The following is a 20,003-nucleotide window of genomic DNA, read 5'->3' as shown; positions in this document are numbered from 1 at the left end:
GATCCTTAACCCACTGAGCCACGAGGAAACTCCATCAAGTCCTGTTAATGTTACCATCAGTTGCCTTTTCTCTACTTCCAACATCTTGGTCCATCAAGAGCATCTCCCACCTCCCCATTTCTAACCTTCTAGCTGTTCTTGGCTTCTTTTCAGGCATTCTTCATTAATGGTTGGCAGTTGGTAAAATTTTTCTGGGCCCTGTTTAAAATTCTCTCAGTGGCTTCCTATTGTTACAAATCCTTCCAAATAGCATCATTCTTGGGACTCTGCTCATCACTTTCTGCCTATTACACACACTATTTGCAGCACCTTGAAAGGGACGCCCCCTGTGTGGCTGCCACACCTCTGCACACGCTGCTGTGCCCCCTGTTCATCCTGTATCAACTGGTAGAAACAGCCCCATCTCTACAAAGCCTTCCTGGCCTCCTGCAGCAGCACAGGGCACCAGCCACTTCCAGAGCCCCTGCACTGTGACTCACATAGGTTACAGTACTTGCTGTTGCAGAAAGTGCTGTCTCTCCCACCATCCTATGAACCCCTCACAGGTCAGGACCATACTCCACTCATTTCTGTACTGCTGGAGCCTGAGATAAGAGTGCAGTAGTGTTTGTTTATTTTTATTTATTTATTTATTTATTTACTTTTTAGGGCTGCATCTGCAGCACATGGAGGTTCTCAGGCTAGGGGTCAAATCGGAGCTGTAGCTGCCGGCCTACACCACAGCAACACCATATCTGAGCCACATCTTCGACCTACACCACAGCTCAGGGCACCACCGGATCCTTAACCCACTGAGTGAGGCCAGAGATTGAACCTGCAACCTCATGGTTACGAATCAGACTGTTTTCCTCTGTGCCACAATGGGAACCCCATGCGCTAGTGTTTGCTTAAGACACAATACTCAGTCCTCTGGCACAAACCTGTTCAATACATGCTGTTGTTGTTATTATTACTGTTATTAGTATCATCATGACTATCATTATTATTATCATACATTAATTGGAAGAGAGGCAGAGAATGAAATTTTTGGACTGCCTGAATCAAAAGCATTTGTATTCACAATCTAAGCAAGCAAGCATTTTGAGAACTCAAACGTGTGCCTTACTAAAGAGTATCTATGATAAGGGTACCAAATCACAGGCATTTGTTATCTCCAGCACGAGAATGCTTTAAGGGGCAAAGCCAACTGTCTTACCACGCCTTGGAGGTGGTTTCCTAATGTAAACCATGGAGTGTGTGGCAGCAATTTTAAAAATGTACGGCTGCACTTAGACACCACCAGTGCCCCAGGCCCTTTCGGGGTAATGGTCTAGGGCTGCCTCCGGCCACACCACTGTAAGAACTGTCCCCCAAGGGCAGTTAGTTAATGGCTTAAACTCTCACTTGACTATGTTCACCATTATTTGGGACATCACAAAACAAACAAACAAACAAAAAAACAAGGGTACACACCCTCTTATTCACCTCTCCATAAAAAAAAAAAAAAAGACTTAGTCTCACTGGAAGAAAGAAGGCAAAGGCCCGACACACCTGCTAAAGGGGGTCAAGCCTTAAACTGGGGGATACAGAAGTGGTATGTGCCATGGTTTACGAGTTCCTAGGTCACGTAATCCCCTAGGAGCAGTAGGTCTCAACCTGCCCACAGACCACCAAGACATGCTGATTTAACTGATATGGATTGTGTCTAGGCTATAGGCTTTAGAAAGCACTCCACATAGGTCAAAAGGGGAGACTCCTTGAACCACTGTCCTAAGGTTTGGGCCAATGCATCACATGGAACTGATTCACCTTTCTCAATTCCAAAAGGATACACAAGATAAACAACAGCCTTCAAGAGCCTTCCAGTGATGTACTGAATAGCATACAGATTCTCTTTCAGATAATGAAACAAAAAAATAAAAACTAGACCCCCAAATCCACTTTTAAAACTGATGAGAAAAGCAATACATGCTCACTATAGAGTTCAAGGAAAAAATTCTTACGGTGCCGTCATCACGATATCACGGATTGACACTTTGGTGCACGTTCTTCCTATTATTTCAGATGATGATCAAGGAGAAAAAGGAAATACGTCCTTCATAAATTTTAGATAGGATGGATATTTTTTTAGCCTTTTCATACCTCATTCTAATTCATTCCCAATGATTCCACAAATAAGTGTATCTTACTGGTAAGGAATTAACTGGCCCGGCCAGCACCATACAGCTAAGTGGCAAAGATGGGCTTAACTACTCCACAGCCCATGCACGCTCTTTGCATCCATCCCACAGGCCCATCCTACATATACACATACATTTTTACAGAATCGTGTATCCATTATGTATACAACTCAGCGACCTGCCCTTTCCCTTGACATTACTGTCAAGCTTTTGCCCAAAACATGAAATATTGTCACAAGCATGTTTTTTAATGTCAATGCTATCTACTAACAAGTATGTCACATAAGTCGGTTGCCAATCTCCATGGTCTGGGTAGCTTCTAAGACAAATGTATGCTTTCTAACACACTATAAACATCTGTTACTACTCTTAATTTATTTGAAATGTAGGTTTCAAGTAAATACCAACACCCTATTTGATTTCATTAGACTCTGGTGCCAACAGCGAAATGACTGATCCCTGCTTTCATAGTAATCTTGCTAAGTTCATTTAATTCTCAATGTTTATAGTTTATCTTGTTTATTATTTGGTCTTCTAGCCTCCTTTTGTCTTTTTCTAACATTATTCATTATTCACTGTGTTTTAAATACAACATTATTCAATTGTGAGGTCTTATCTACTTTGAGAAATATTTTCAGGCAAATAAATAAAACCATGCAGTTTACACCCCAGTGTTCATTGCAGAACTATTCACAACAGTCAAGCCAAGGAAACAACCTAAAGACTGATGAACAGAAAAAGAAGATGTGGTGTGTATATACATATATGCAGTGGAACAATACTCAGCCACAAGAAAGAATGAAATAATGCCATTTGCAGCAACATGAATGGGCCTAGAGATTCTCACACTATGAAGTAAATCAGACAATGATAAATATCACAGAATATTGCTTATATGTAGAAATACACACACACACACACACACACACTTACATCCAAAACAGGAAGACACAGATTTAGAAAACATACTCTTGGTTACCAAAGAAAAGGGGGAGGGGGCTTGGGGGAGGGATAAATTAAGAGGTTGAGATTAACACCTACATACTACACATGTAAAACAGATAACCAGCAAGGACCTACTGCATAGCACAGAGAACACTACTCAATGTTTCATCCTAACCTCTAAGGGAAAAGTTTCTGAAAAAGACTAGGAAAAAAAAATCCATAATTCTTAAAAACGGAACTAAGTGCTAAATAGTTAAGAAGTCGTGGCTCATTTTACCTACAAAACTATTGCAAGAGATTATGAAAACCTGACCTGATCAACTACGACAAGAGTGAAGACAAAGCCAGCTCTCATAATCTGGTTAAAAGAAACAAACAGGTTCACCTAAGGAGAAAGAAACTTTCTGAGTACTGAACTCAAAGCAAATTTATCATGTGGCCTAATATAAGAGACAATGTACAGCCTAATGGATAAGGCTTCAAGGGGAGTTTTACAAAAGAGCAAAGAGGTTCTCTCTGAAGCCATTCCTTTCAGCAACCCTCAGTAAAAGCCAAGGACATAATGTGAAGCTGTAATTCTGCAAAGGGACTTGGAGAGGAGCGGAGATGGACAGTTTCCGTGTGGTAGGACCTGCCAGAGGGCAGAGCCTGGGGAAGCCGGCAGATGAATGGTAAGAGGTCTATTGCTCCGACACATTCCTCCTCAGCCAGGATCCGCAGAGCAGAGCAATTCAAAACTGAGATTGCTTGCAGGACCAGAAGTGCAGGCACCCTGCATTACTGAGTCAAAGGAGACCTGTGTGCTTCAAATGCTAAAGTGGAAGGGGAAGGGCTAACATTTTCCCAGGAGGATTAAGAGCCTGGTTGGAAAGACATCATTACAGCAAGGTGGGAAACAGTTGGGGGCCATGGCTTCTCACAAAAAGCAGCTCTGAATCTGTTAAAATGCTTGAACTCAGTTCAGGCCCCACAGATCTGCACTATGAAAATTGAACATTGACTCTGGCTCACAAAATAATGAGAGCAAGGGGCAGTAGGCACGGACCACATCCAGGGCTCCCTTGCCCCTCTGGTCTCTGTTGGGTTTTGTTAATAGGAAGTGCTGGCGAGATTTCAGAAGGATGAAGCAAAATCAAGTTGAGATGTCCCCCTCCACCTCCCTGCAGAGTCACCATGGCTTGTGTCCCTTTACCCAAGGCACCGGTCACATATCTTCTCTGTCTCCAGGTTCTGTAACTGCTCCCTTCCTCACTCCTTCAGGCCTAGCAAAGGCCATAGCTCCTTGTGCTTCCAGCCCCTTCAAATTTCCCTAGACCCCACCCATACCTTTTAAAGCATCCCTTTAATTAAACTCTCCTCAAATTATCCCATTCATGCTCACCGTCTTTTTATTTCCTGAACCCTGCCTGATACTCATATCTGACTCTTGAAAATCACACTATGCAAGGCTCTGTGACAATACAGAGGGCAGTGAACTAAGGTTAACTAAGTATTATGTGTCAGAGGCTGTGCTAAAGATTTAAAACCACCTTCAATCTTTAAACATGCATTATCTTCATGTTACAGATGTGGATTCAGACCTTAGAGTGGGTAGAAATCTGGCTAAAGTTACAGAGCTATTCAGACACTAATTCTCAATGGGTTTGTAGCTTCAGTGTAAGATACTCAAGTAATTTTAAAATAATGCATCATGCAATAGGATTAGATGTGCAGATAAATAAAATAGACAATGGCAATTATAAAATTCACAATGGGAGGTAGTCATTACGAAATGTTTCAGGAAAGAATTCTAACTTAATCTGGTCCCTAATGAAGAGGGAGAATTTGGAGAAAATAAGGAAAGGATATTGTAGGTAAAAAGGGTACTTCTAAAGAGGGGGTGATGGAACAGGGTTTTGGAAAGCAAAGCGTCAGAGATGAGACCAGAAAAGTAGACTGAGGCTAGATTTGTGGGGACTTAAAACCAGGGACTGATGTTGGGCATCTAAAGTGACAAGCAGCATAGACAGGAGAAGGGCCTGGACACAGGGGTACTGGATAATACAGAAATTTGGGTGTGAAAGAGGTCGGCCCAGACTATAGACATCTTGGCGTAGTAAAATCGATAGAGCTTGGTGACAGCAAGCATGAGATGGAGAAGTCAAAGGTGGGAACAGGGATGACCCAGGGAATTCGTATTGCATTGACAGAAATACAGGGATAACAATTTTCTCATTTATTAACAATTATACTAGAGAAAGAGAAGGTGCAAAAGAGGAGCAGCGATTCAAATTTATTTATTTGATGCTTTTTAAGAGTTTGTTAAGAAAACAATTCTTAGGGTACGAAACAGAAGTTTGAGTGAACCTAAGATTTTGAGGGCACCCTACCCTTACCCCTGTGGATCAGGAAACTGAAACTATAGTATTTTATCTCTGTTTCAGAGGCACAAATTCAACTCCTTCAACAGATAAGAAATACCACACAGATACGGCCACAACTAGCCTCATTCATCAGGTACTCATTGATACCAAACGTTCAGGTGACATCTTGATTTATTCTGTCCCAAAGTCATCTCTGCGGCTTTCTGGAACCTCTGGAGATCCAAAAGACCTTATCTCAAAGCATTATTGTCATACATGTTTCTACTGTAAGCTCTATCTAGGCTTCTTTCCTTTCATGACTCAGAATTTTCACATGAATAAGGACACAGTGACACTCTCATGGAATGATCCTGCTATTCAAGTTCAGGCAGAGTGTAAACACATCCACAACCACAATCAAGGTGACACAGAAGAAACACGGAGACACCGTGACCTGAATGACTGACATCCCAGCACTGCACAACAGAGGGAGTCTGATACCTGGTCAGCAGGTAAGAGAGTCCACCTGCTTCTCTGCTCTCTAAAACTGAATTCCAGACCAAGGCCAGTGGAAACTGAGAGCCAAAGCCCAGGTAAGAAGGTTAGGTGTTTGTTCTTATTTTAAATAAGGGTGTATGTGTGTGTGGCGGGGGTGGGTGAGGTCAGGTATAGGGGAAAGAGAAGCCAACAAGACAAAAATCTCAACACCAATCTAGAAGTCTACACAAGAAACATATAGTTGTTAACCACATCATCTAAGAAAAAACATGTTTAACATTCCAGCTGCATGTGACCGTGGACTGAAAAGGTAATATTTAGTGGGGGCAGGGGGTGGGGGATCGGAGTGGAGAAATTAACACAAGATACTGCCAAGCAAAGCACAAGAGAATGGCAGGCGAGGAATCGCAGGAGGCCTCTGGCAGTGCCTCCTTCCCTCTTCAGTGCCTCCTTCCCACTGTAGTGATGACTGCCGTTCATTTTTCTCCAGCCTTGGGATCTATTCCATTAGGGACAGCGACAGTTTCATTAAAACAAATAAAAGGGAAACACACAACAGAAATCACTGAAACAATTAATTCCCCTGACAGTTAAAAAATATGACCCCTGTATGAGGGATATTAGGCCCGAAAGGAGCCAGTTATCCTTTGACGAATTAGACCTGTCTAGAAATTCAAATTGCCCTAAGTCCAAGGTCTGCCCAAGCCCATCCATCCGTCAGAATTTCCCATGTTTTGAGATGCAATCTGAAAAGTTTCCCAGATTCTAACAGAGGAAGTCATGGGGCCTCTTCCTCTCCTTCTCATTTCAAAGGCAGTGATGGAAGTGTTATCAGTAGTCCTAGAAATATTAATACAGTCCACAGAAAAGATGGAAACGGCCAGGCACTTAAGAGGAACAGCTAAGTTGTGCTGCCATTTTATGAGGCAGTCATGCCCTGCGAACTTATATGTTCTGACTAAAAATAATTTTTCAAAGTCCAAATTTTAAAAACACCATTAGTCGGCCTGCTGTTTTAAGAGCTAGAGGTACTACAAGTCTAAAAATAGGTTCTAAAAACACATGGCCTTACTCTACACTAAACACATTCTGCATTATTTTGAGATTAAATTTTAGGCAATTAAGAGTATTCATAGGCTCCAGATTTCTGACACTAGACTTTAAGTTAGTTAAGGAATGGTTCCAATTTTAAGCATTTAACGCTAAGCATTTACTCAGTGTAACAGACCAAGAGACTCTTAATATTAGATAATATATCCTGTCATAAGGACCCTTTAAACAATGTTTACTGTCTTTACTGATGATTCTACTAACTTAAAGATAACTTCAAACAACAAATATGGAATAAAAGCATAGCTATGTCATCTCATTAGTAATGATATGGAATATTACAGAGAATAGAAATCATCCTTTGCTTTTCAACAACATAATATTTATTGAGGACCTACTATATGCTAGTGTATTTGTTATATGGCCTTTAACTTTAAAAAAAAATCAGTTGTGCCTGCGTCTTGTTCAGGATACTCAAAAGTCACATTTCACAGCATGCCTTTTACAGAAGAATAAGCAGACACCAAGAGGGTATGTGACTTGTTCAAGACTACCTAGCAACACAGTCAGAACCAGGCATACAAAAGTGTAGGTCTCTGATGAGCTGCATTTCAGATGTATCTTGTGTGGGTGTTGAAATGTTTCCTATAGTAGGTGTTTGTGAATTAACTTAATTCCTAAGTTCACTAGGTGGCGTTGCGCCTAAGGACTACAGTGACTGACGTGTTTAGTAATGCAAATATGTACTTACATCTTGCATTTTGTAAGTAGTTTCCTAATGCTGGAATTTCTTAAAAGAGCTACTCTGCATAGGCAATGTCTCCTTAAAAAAAACTAGATATAATGGGAGTAAGAGAATAACAGGCTTTGCTGAATTCAAAATAAAGTTGTAACTATGAGCAGAACTTTTCAGCACTTTTATACTGCTATTTCTTGCAGTGTGGAGACTTTTATCTCATTTATAATAGAAAGCAGACATTCTTGATCTATTAATATAGTAGCATATGGCAGGTGTAGTTAAAGTATGTTACATAAATGGAGATCTAACAGTCTGAGTACTATTTAGCAATGTTTTCTTTGTTTTGTAGCAAATCTTGAAAAAAGAGCTCCATTATTTTCAATACCATAATAATGATTTCTTTCTAAAATTAAACGCCCTATGAAACATGTACCTCTCAGAAGGACCATATATCTATCTCAATCATATCATCTGAAGTTATGACAACATATATTACACAAATGAACCACAAAAGGAGTGTCTTATCAAAGACACATTTTAAATTACCTAAAATGAATTAAAGAGAAAATGCTCAGCAGAATTACAATCGATGTACTAATAATCTAAGCATTATCAGTTTAATAGAGTTTATCATCTTTTTAACAAAGAGCTTTTCCATACTTGACCAATGACCCCAGAGAGAATATGGACCCACACAAACAGCTGTGCAGTACCAGAACTTTATAGATGTGATGAAAACAAAGAAAAGGAAATCCACAGCAGTGACTAACCCCACTGTACCTTCAAAACAATGACCACACCGAAAATCATTAAAGACGCAGTCTGTTTACTTAGGTTTGGAACAATGGGTGACATTTAACCCCAACTTTTTAATCCCTCCTTTGTTTGTCTACAAATAATTTTTAGTTTATCTATGATATTATTATAATATTAGAGTAATCAGAATAATATTAGTATCAGTAATTGACATTTAAAATAAAAAGCTGACAGCTAGACCAGCTGTGAGTCAAAGACCATTAAGGAATATCTGGAAGCATTTCTACATGTGCTGTATATTTGGTCTTCCCTAGCACTTTTTTTTTTTTTACTTTCAAAAATAATGAATGGGAGTTTAACAATGGCTAATGGTTAGAGTCTTTCACAGAGAAAACTGTCACTTATACACAGAAAAAAAAAAGAGTTAACAAGGAGTTAAACATACTAATTTTGAACATTCTTATGTTTTGGCATCCTGAAACTTACAAATTGCCAAGCAGATGTTTTTTTCAAGTTTTCTGATCTGCCAAGTTTTAACTTGGAATACATTTGTAGGCTAAAGTCGGAGTAATTTAATTAGATAAACTTGGGCACAAGAAAGCAAGGGAGTAAGATACACATCTTTCCACATCTCAACATAAACAAATTAGAGGGGACTCTGATTGAGCTGCCGGCAGAAACTTTCATCTGCCTGACAGAAGGAAACCTCCCAGCAGCTGCACACATCTGCAAGGCGATCAGACAGATGCTGCCTCCGCACGGGCTGATCCCAACACAAAACTGAGTCCTATGTTTCCAGAACTGAACAGAGTTGCTACCCTAGACAGACTTCCCAGAGACTTGACTAGATGCCAAACCAGCTTATCAGCTGTCACTGCCAGCCACCATTCAACTATTCTTGAACCACCAGCAGAAAAACAAACAACCAAACAAAGTATCAAACTAAAAGTTGTGTCTATTGTCTCTGACAAAAGAGCCTCTCTCTTTGAACCCTGTGATGTGTCACTGAACCCTGTAACCAGAGACTCAGCGCATCACGCTACCGAGTGGATACTAAGAACTGTGCACATATTTGTGCCCGTAAAGGAATGAAAAGGGAACTTTGAAATCCTCCACAGCTGGCAATTGGCAACGCTACATTTCAAGTATGGAAGGATCTCCTACCTGGAGCCCTCTTCGTCTTAGGATGCTGGACTCATCCATCTCCCCCTCCGCTTTCTCTGAGCCTCTCACAACAGTCTAGCCATGCTGTACTACCTCTACTTCGGCAAGCTAATTCAGAGCCCGGCAGCTGCTAAACACTTACATCACGCTCTAGCTGATTGGAGCCCGGAGTCAGCTGGTCCGGCTTAGTTATTCACTCCAGCAACTTCGGGGATCACGGATGCTTGCAGTTCGGTGGGAGAGCGCAGCAAGTGGGCTCAGACACCTAATACATGCATCCAGGCGCAGGAGGCTCTTGCTAGCAGACAGGAAATTGTGGGATCCCTGCTTTTCCTTCTTCAAAATACTGAAGCTGGTATTCCCGGTGACCAGAAAATGGCTTGTGGCAGTGGCCTCAGGTCAAGCCCCTTCAGAAACAACTCTAAGGTCCAAGCGGCTAAGTGAATCAGCAGTGGCAGACACCTCTGTAAAAGGCAGCTACTGACTGGGATGGCGGGAAACTAGGGCACAGCTGGTTAGCCAAGCAGCACCAGCGTGCCTGGTGCTCATCTTTTCTGATGGCATCAAAGAGAAAAAGATGTAGCAGAACACACACAGACACACTCACACACACAAGCACTGCCGGAAGCCAGCAAACGAAGGGCTCTGGGCAGCCTCCCTCCAGCCACAGCAGGAACCCCTTACCCCTCCCAGCGTGAAAGCCAATTCATTTACATAAATACCTTGCCAGTGGATACCTAGCCCAAAGGTACAAACATTTTAGATTTTTTTTTTCATGGCCACATAATAACTTGGCTCTATTGATACTGGACCAAATTGTAAAAAGGGAGAAGAAATTCTAAGAACTATCATTAGTTGGAATATTAACCTATCTCTAGTCTATAAGCAACTAAAAAAAAAAAAAAAAAAAGATTCCCATCATGTGCAATTTCACAGTCTGTTTCAGCTTGTTTATTCCGCTCATCCTCATCTTATTTCAATTCAAAGCAACCAAGAGATGAATATTAAGTTTTCATTACCGACTTGACACAGGAGTAACAATATCCGATACTACCAATTTATAATAAATTACCCCCCCCCCTTGATTTCTCTTCTACAGATATTGAAATGGAAAGCATAGCATTGTCCTGAGAGGCAGATACTGGGGCTATCTGCAGTCTGTCTCAAAACCACCCCCTCCTTCACTCTATCCATCAGTCTTTTATTGAAAGAGAGGTAGTCAGGAAGGCAGGCATAACTTTAAAAAAATGAGCAATTTCTGGTTTTTACCTACTCCAGATATCCAGCGAGTTCTAAACAGCGGGGTGGGGAAGGAAGTGACAAGTGGCTCCCTGCTCCCCCACCTGCTATTACTCTAGCTTTCTGTCTCTTTCTGGCTGTCAACACACTATTAGGCTTGCTAGCAATTGATTAGATTATGTCATTAAAAACAGCTCAGGGATTTGTGAATCAACCACTGAGGAAAATTGATTGCATTTTATGTTCCCAAACCGTCTTTGCCCACATCTCCAGACATAGCAAGAGAACCTTGTCAAGAAATGCCACCCCTTGCCGAAGCATCCTGGGAGAAGGGTATCTGGGTGTTTTTCCACTTAGGTGTGCTCGTCTGATACCACTTAAAAGAAGAAAATCCCAGAGAGTTTTCAGTTCTTGCTGTTAGGTGGAGGAGCAATGCCATCTCTAAAAGCAAGGAAAAAGCATGAACCTTGTCACTGCTCAAACAAAAAGGTCCCCCCAAATTCTAGCACAAATGATATTTTTTTTTCCAATTTGAAAAAACTACATATTTTTGTTTAACTTGAAGGACCAAAAAAAGGAAGAAAAGAAACGAAAAAGTCTAGGAGTGGAAGGGAGGAACTGGCTTGCTGTTATCTGTGCAGGATCTGCAAAGCTGGTGGAAATAGATCCGCATCCTTGACAGGCCCACCTGCACTTGAATCTCTTCCAGCAAAAGGAAGACCTTTCTCTTCTGTGAAAACAAAAGAAATGACAGTTGTTGCCCTTTCTCCCTCAATTCACCCTCCTGAGAGAAGAGCTTAAGCAGCTCCCTGAATTTGAAGTGCCGTCTCCAACAAAGTGCCTTGGCAGCAGGTCAGAATATATTTACCAACTTAGATGTCATTGTTATATGCCCACAGAGGCATAAGAAAGTCCTAACTGAATTTAGAGGAAAAAAAAAATCATGACCCAAGAAGCTGAACTTTCAAAAGCAAAAGCCGAGCGTGCTGTCCTAATACATGCTTGTGATCTGAGGGCTGTGATCTTCATTGCGCTGGCCCTACTAAAAGTGGGGTCTGATGGAGGACAGCAAGTTCCCACTAGAGAAAAGGAAAGGAAAAAGAGTTTTCCCCTTCAAATAAAGATCACAGGATGCTAGGAGGAAAAAAAAAAAAAAAAGTAGCTCCTAGAAGCATCTTTTCTGTGACCAATCAAGTAAGCTGGCTGGAGGTGCTATCAGAAGATATTTCGAGGACACAGTGTCCAAGTCAGGAGATGTGCATCCCAGATAAGTGGGCTTTGTGCATCTTCAGCACTGGGCGGCTGTTTGGTGGGTGGGAGTGAGAAAAAGGAATTTGGCTAAGGGGGAAAAGTATGTTTCCTAACAAAGGAATATTTTGAGATAAAAATCTAGGTTCGTATTCGACCATTAACTAAGTCTAAGATGAGGATTATAACCATTGCACCATCAAATCTAGTATGAAAAAATATCGATTATCTGTCAAAATGTATCACTTTGAGAAGTGATACACATACATTTTAAAGAAATAAAACCAGCCAGAGGCAAAAACATTTGGGACAAAAATGAAAGGCTGCTGAAAAATAACATCAAGCAATAATGGCTTAGCAGAGGGAATAGTAAAAGGAAAATTGCTACATTTACCCTTTGCTATGTATTTTCTCAGCAAGATAAGCCATGTGTTAAAATGCAATAAAAACCTCAAATGATGACACTATTCACAGGTAATAATTAGGAGAGAGCCTAATTTCCATTAATAAACGCATTTTTCCCCTGTGATTTTATACCTGCATGGAGTACGTTCACATATTGTGAGTCAGTTCACAAAGCACCAGCGTCAACATGCATTGCTTGTACACAAATTTTCAAATAAAATCTGGTAGGCTTTGTCATTAAGTGTAATCTGAATTCAGGAGTTTCATGGTACTTGATTTTTTTTTTTAATATTTTTTGTATGAATACACCTCATGTACTCCATAGGTCTAATTGACTTCATAGAATACTCAAAATGTGTGGACAATGTAATAAGGCCAAACTTAAACTTTATTAATTATTACAATAAATGGCTCATGGAAACAAAAACAGGACCAAATGCCAACTGAGACAAATCGGGGAGGGGTGGGAAGCCTTTGGTGGGGTCTTTTCACAAAGGGATAGACTGAAATTCTGTGATCACTCATGTCCTCAGTGATGTAGTTTGGTACTAGGATCCAGGTTGGTCACATACTCCTCACCCATTTCAAAACAAATAACCTCTCTTCTCTAGATCAACATTAATTACTCTTTTGTTTGTTTTGTTTTCTTTTGTTGGCCACCCCCAAGCATATGGAGTTCCCAGCCAGAAACCCATCAAGCCAGGGATCGAAGTGGCATCTCTGCAGGGCTGAGACTCCGACCCACCGGACCACAGTGGGAACTCCAGCACTATTACGCTTAGGTGAATGCACCTTCTGCTTTCACCCACTCTTCAGCAGCTGAATGTGCACTGGAGAACTGCTGGGAGGAACACTGTGGGGCCTTTTTTAAGAACCAAAGGCGGAGGATGTTTCCACTTAACCGTACCCACTACACGCCACCAGCCTCATCCACCCCCCCACCCCCCGCCAGGAGCCCTCAGCCCTGGGTGCCTGGACCACCTATCCAGAAGCAGAGGAGGGGATGTGTGAAGGGAGTGAGAGGCACAGGTCCTGGTGGAGGAGGAGGTACCTCTCTCCAGATCAGCCAGAGGGAGGAGAGTCAGAATGCCATCGTGACCCCATCCCTCACGCCACCAGAGTTCTCAGGGTGCTCGAAATGCAATTTTTAGAACTACTGCCACAGTCTGTGGTGGGTTTTCCCTTTAATGGTGTTTTGTGTCTGTGTGTGGCAGCGGTCCCTCCTTTTTAACAAGGTAGCCAAAGAGCCACAAAATCCAAACATCCTGTCTGTTACCTTTAGACAACAGATCATAGGTTCACATGTCTTTTTTCATTCACAATGGACACCAACATGGCCAAGTGAATAAATCCCTCCATTCATTGATTATTTTTTTCACTCCTAAGATAAATGCCAGTGACCAATGAGTATATTGTACTTAAAGAACACAACATAAAGGTCATAAAAAGTTACAAATGAGAAACAGGCCATTCGTGAGAATAATGCTGACCTGTTATTGTGAGTGTCATTATCACTCTTGTGTCGCTCATTTCACTTAAGCGGGAAAAGGAATCTTGAATGTCAACAGCTAAGGCAGCCGAGATTTGCTCAAGATATACATTTCGATGTTTACATTTAAAATCTTTTTTCATTTTAGCACTTTATTTCCCTCCATGTTTGATTTTGAAATAATAGTAAAACCAACATGTTCTGGTCACAGAGTATGTGCCCATCACTGCTCTGACGAGTTTATACAAGTCATCTTTAATTTTCATAACAGCCCTATCATATATTATCATCCCCATTATACAGAGGAGGAAACTGACATCAGAGAGATGAAGTAACTCCCTCAAAGGACACAGCCCAGGAAAGGAAGAACTGAGATGCCAACCCTGCCAGGCTGACTCTGGGTCCCTAATCATTCTAGTCCCTATTCCTGTTTAAACAGAGAAGAAAATGTGCTTTCAAGGTGTGAGATTTTTTTAGCGTCAAAGAGAAAATGACATTCTAAGCTCTCAGTGGTCAGAACACACCAGGAAGAGACAAAAGGAGGAGGGTCTCAGCCACTTTAGGGCAGAAGGGAGGAAGGCACTGGGGCAGGGGTGGGAGGGGGAAGAGGGCGGCCAGGGAAGTCCTGGGCTGTGGCCTCTACTTAAATGTATCTGGGCCTCCGGAGGCTCCACTCTTTGAGCAACTCTTCTCCCTTCTGGCTCCCAAATCACACAGTTCTAAATATAACCCATATTTGTTTGCAATCAAGTGAATCCCACAGAACCAAGACCCCCTATCCATTGTTGGACCAGCTTGATATGCATCCCCCTTGACTTGTGGGCTTTTGGCAGCTTTTCCATCTCAAGTCTGATCCTCGTCTGTTTTCTGGAATTTACCACTGCAGGCTCTCCGTAAATCACTCTTTCCTTCCAGGTGAAATGACTCAGGGCAAGGCTGTTCTGAGCAGTGCTGAGAAGCAGAAAGGGAGGGGGAATCCCAATCTCAACTTCTTCCCTTATTTTCTGGAAGTCATGACTCCCCAGCATCCTTAGGAGAAAGTACCCAGCCCTGAGAGCCAGGCCCCTGGGCAGGCTCCACCAACATGACACCCTGGTAGCTTGGGGGAAAGTCCCTTCACTTCCCTGAGCTTCAGTTTCTCTGTAAAATGAAGATACTACTACCAGCTTAGCCCCAGAAAGCTGGGAAGAGGAGGAGGCCACCTGCTGGGAAACTGGGAAACTGGGAAATTGGTCCCAGTGCCCTCAAGGTAGGAGCCATCCACGGCTCTCTCTCCGGACACCTGGACCCTTCCCTGCTGACCTGCCAGCAGGACTCCAAACTTCCCTTCCTCCTCCAGGCTATTAGCATCTCCCCAAACCATCTGCTTCACAGGCCACTCAGCTACCTGTTTGGCTTCAAGCCTCCATGGCCCTGCCAGGAACTTGTGAGATGCTGAGGGCTAGGCTGGGCCTCACTTCCCTCCCCACGGTTCCTCTCCCAAGTGAGAAAGCAGTGCTCTGACACCAAGGATGTGCTGAAGTACGGGGACCGAAACAGACTTCATGGCAACTCTGCGAGCAAGTTAAATACTAGGCTCCAGCTGACACCCAACTTCATTCCTGTCTAACATTGTAATATTACACTATTAGTCTAATCCTTAGAAACATTATTTACTAAGGTAACATAAGTGAACCAGGCAGTGATCACCAGAGTCATCAATGCCCCAAAGTAAAAAGACACCCAGAAATAGGCTCCATTCTATTAAAAGTCCCAGGAGATGCTATGCTCAGGAATAAACACTGAAACAACAAATTCCCTTATCCTATATGTTTAAAGGGTCATTTTAAATTTTACAATAAAGGTCTAATCTTGCAGGTGGACAAAGGCGAAAAAAACTGCAGTTCCTATAATAGGACGTGTCTTTTTCACCCCAAAGAAAAAAAAATTAAACCTGTCATGGAGACTACAACAAAGGGCAGGATGCCTTCTAGGGAGAGGAGGACTTTTCCCAGTCAAAGGAAAAGAGAGTATCTAACATCTTCCCACTGACAATCCACCCAAGTCTGAATTTACCCCAAGAGTAGCATTTTCTAAAACACATGTTTCATTTAGCAAAAATTGCAGGTGGGGTCAGTAGCAAGCATATGCCTCTGAAATATGCTGCATCCCACGCTTCCTGCTCTTAGCTCCATCTTCCATCCTGCCTGTAATCCTGAAGTCAGCTTCAGTGTATGCAGTAGGTGATTTCCACAACGTAACATGCATGAGTTCGCTTAAGGCTTTTCACAGGAAAGCTATATTGTCTTGACGTTTGCATCACCTTTTTTTTATCTAATTATTTCTGGCATATTAGCCATCAAATCTCTACTGACACTATGACAGGAATCATGGTATTGAAAAAATTACATCCTGGGAGGAAATAATAAAATATAAATCACATACATAATTTTCTTTTGAACATTTTAACAATGACACCCTCATATACATATGAAATATAGCAGACTATCCTCATAAATGCCCTAACATCAATCACAGCAGGAAAATACTCTCTACTTTGCGAACACACGGATCCAGCAAAATATAGCATTTCTAATAAAACTCGGTAATACAACTTCATTTTTTTCATCGAGGGCATTTATGAAGATCTGACAATGGGAAATAGCTCCAATATTTTTTTTTCAATTATGTCCCTTCATCTCTAAATGATACACAGCAAACACTGGGACCATGAACTAATATTTAGCAGATGCCTATATTTCATGTTAATAGGGAGATGGGGATAGATGGGTGAAGCAACACTGACTGTATTGCCGGCATAGGATGCCTATCAACCGCGTGAGCTTCCAACATGGGTATGTCAGTGATCGTGTGCGTGATGATACTCTTGGCATCAACGAAGTATGTTACGAGCTTCTGAAACAGACATTCCTAAAATTATCCCTCAAGTGATGAGATATACATAGATATAAAAGATGGAGATTATTTTTAAATTTTAAACTATATTACCTGTATTCTGAATTTAACAACTGAATCAGAGATCATAAAAGCACTTTCAAGCTACGCACATATTAAACTTTTTTTTAAAGTGACAGGAAGCTAATTTCTAGATTAAAATGCCCTAGATTAAACTTCTCCAATAAAAGTAAATACAATCGGGGGGTGGGGGTGGGCAGAGATATGGAAGAGCTCCTAAGGGCAAAAATCAAGCTAGCCACCTTTGCATTTAAAACCTGACTGACCAAAGACAGCATGCTAGATAAAATCAGGATGGGATTTAATACATGAAGTAATCAAGCATTCTTTCTACGTCTGTGTGTCTGCATGGATATGCATTACAATAGAGATCTGAAGAGCCTTGTGCAAGCTATCCTAAACCTGACAATCACATCTGCAACCTTATTCTACCTTGAGGCACCAGATTAGATTAATTCTGAGGTATTGTGGGAACGTCATTCTGATCGTATTTAGATGATGGACACAGAGCCAAGCATTTCGGTTGACTCTTCTGCAAATACTGAAGAGCCAAATAGGGATGACAGGTGTATATAAAAATGACTTAAGAAATAAGTCAATTTCTTACAGGTAAGCACGTGGCGGTCAGATGTCCCTCTGAGTCCTGTATGTCTTACTATTGCTCCCCGCATTTGGCTTACCTTGCTTTCTGTCACCCTGCACTAGTACATCATCTGATTCAGATGTGAGGAGAAATGGGGCTGTGTCCACAGCTCATTTTCCGTTGCTAGAGACTAAGTTCTCCTTGGGACCCTATCATCTAATAGGGTAAGCCATGTGTGTTCCACTTCTCTCCGATAGCAACTCTATCCTCTAGCTTCCTGAGATGCACTCTTCAGAGAAACAAAAGGTGCTCCAGATTCTACCTCATTAATCCTCATCAGTTGCTTTCAAAACAGAAAGGGACGAGACCAGTCCAATTTGCCAACGAGGAAAGTGAGGCAATGAGGTTAAAAGAAGAGCCAAGGTCATGGAAACAGTAAAAAGGCAGAGCAAACAAAGGAACTCAGGCTTCTCAGGCTGGGTCCCCTACAGTAGACAGCTTCCAAAATGCCTCCCCTTCTTCTTTGCTTTTGGTGGCCCAGCCCACCAGTACTGCATCAGCAATTCTAGGGCAAGAGCTGCCCTGAAAAACTTCCAAATAGTTTTTTCCAAATCAAAAAGCATACACACATAGGCATAGAGAAAAGGAAGCATTAGCTGAAGGTCAGACCAAGGATATACGAACTTACAGAGAAGCCACATTAAGCTCTACCCGATGACACAGTACTTCTATCTTTCTAGTTCACGAAAAAGGGCTGCAAACACAAGGCTTAAATTACAAGTGCACAGACCATAGGTAAGTCCTTTTTTTGTTTTGTAATGGCAAAGTTCCTCTCTACACTACAAGAGCCCACAGGCATGCATCAGTGCTCAAAATACCATAATTCTTGGGGTTACATTATGGATTTAGTCCATGACTCTTATCGAAGACCTTAATGAGCAGCCTTTCCAGGTTTTTCCTTTCTCCATCTTTTAGCTCAAGACAAATACACAGTTGTCTAGCTTTCTTAATACTCTGTTAAAATATAAAGTCTCATAGATATCTCTTGTAGAACATCTGGAAAAGACACCACCACCATGTCATCTCTAATTTACTGAACAGTGATTTATCATTCTGCTGTTTTTTAAACACCAAAATATACACACACTTACATATGCAGGACATGGTAATTTCTATTAAAAGCGGTCCTGAGAAAGTTCTTAAAGCAAAACTAATAGGCAGCTTTCATGAAATGAAATCAATATACAACAGTCTTCCTAAAAAATATTTTAAAACTTTGATCCTGCTGGGAGCTGATTTAATTTCTCTATAGTCTATATAAAAATGTAGCAGGGGTTCTGGCATATTCTCCTTAAAAAAAAAATCAGGGAAATCTATCTCAAGTTTTACAGACTGATGTAAAGTCAGTATGCTCTATTTGAAATCCTCCGCTCATTCATTTATATTCATTAATCTTAATGATATCATTAATGCACAATGTGCTTCACAGAAACTAATTGTATTTTGCCAGAATCAAACATTAACAATTATGCCTCCCATTATCACCTAATAAAATAAAGTTTTAAAAGTCTCAGGCACGTCAGTGAATATTTTGGCATGGTAACTGATTTGCATTTTTAATGCTACAATAAATTGACCACATTATCATCAATTAGATAAATTAATATTCTTTAAGTAAGGCAGGCAATAGGGAATTCTGCTAGAAATCGACAACACTCGACACTTCCTTCCTTGAGCTTTATTGAACACAGGCTTAGCCGTCCTTTGTCCCCTTATCTAGAGCTGCCTTTTGTGACACAAGCTGATACCACACAAGAGAACATACTCCTCTTTAATTTTATACACTTATCATTGCTTTAAGAAAAGACAGGAGATTAGGAAGTCCAGGCTCTTCAAGTAAAGGAGAAATGTCCTCCTGGGCAGTTGAAAAAAAAAAAAAATGCCCTGAGTCAGAAGTACATGAATCAACTTGTTTAAATCATTGTATTAATATATAGTATATATATATTTTATGCTCTTGATTAAAAACCTATCTCTAACCATCTGCTGTGAGTTAGGTATTAAGATTTAAGATGGACATTGAGAAGAGAAAGAGGATGAAAAAGACTCAGCTCCACACAACCATGGGATCCCAAGATACACCAAAAAAACAAAAACAAAAACAAAATACAGGGAGGTCAGTGGAGTCACAAGGGCATACACTCAAGGTCCTGGTGCCACAAAAGTCCCAAGGAAGGATGAACTCAGAAGAACGGGTCAAGAATAAGGGAGGTTTGGGGAGTGGACGTGAATGGTGGTTCCCAAATTTATCTGCACATTAGAATCACTGGAAGATCTCTTGTCATTTTCAAAAACTAAAGCCATACCCAGACCAATTAAATCACAGTGTTGGGGGGGTGACGGTGGGAGGCAGGCGCCAGAAGTTTCTGAA

At 41.3% G+C, this 20,003-nt stretch overlaps 1 protein-coding gene across 30 annotated transcripts in view; it reads right to left on the bottom strand.

Annotated features, from left to right (window-relative positions):
- Window positions 1–20,003, bottom strand: part of MAST4 (microtubule associated serine/threonine kinase family member 4) — a 589,108-nt gene that overhangs the window by 355,463 nt on the left and 213,642 nt on the right. For 14 of the 30 annotated variants that reach the window (XM_021076758.2, XM_085002357.1, XM_085002349.1 and 11 more), the window contains exon 1: window positions 9,654–9,763. The exons of 15 other annotated variants lie outside the window; for them this stretch is intronic. In XM_021076758.2, the coding sequence (XP_020932417.2) occupies window positions 9,654–9,692 (39 nt within the window). In that variant the 5' untranslated portion in view covers window positions 9,693–9,763. Of the gene's footprint in view, window positions 1–9,653; window positions 9,764–9,795; window positions 9,921–20,003 lie in introns of those variants that run through there. One more of the 30 variants, XM_085002370.1, reaches the window with a different exon arrangement.

Source organism: Sus scrofa, chromosome 16, assembly GCF_054392235.1.
Source record: "Sus scrofa isolate SSC_HxYL_T2T_F1_AM1 chromosome 16, Sscrofa_HxYL_maternal_Yorkshire_Landrace_v2.0, whole genome shotgun sequence".
NCBI lineage: Eukaryota > Metazoa > Chordata > Mammalia > Artiodactyla > Suidae > Sus > Sus scrofa.
Note: the sequence above shows the minus strand (reverse complement) of the source record. Positions and strands in the feature narration are given on the sequence as shown.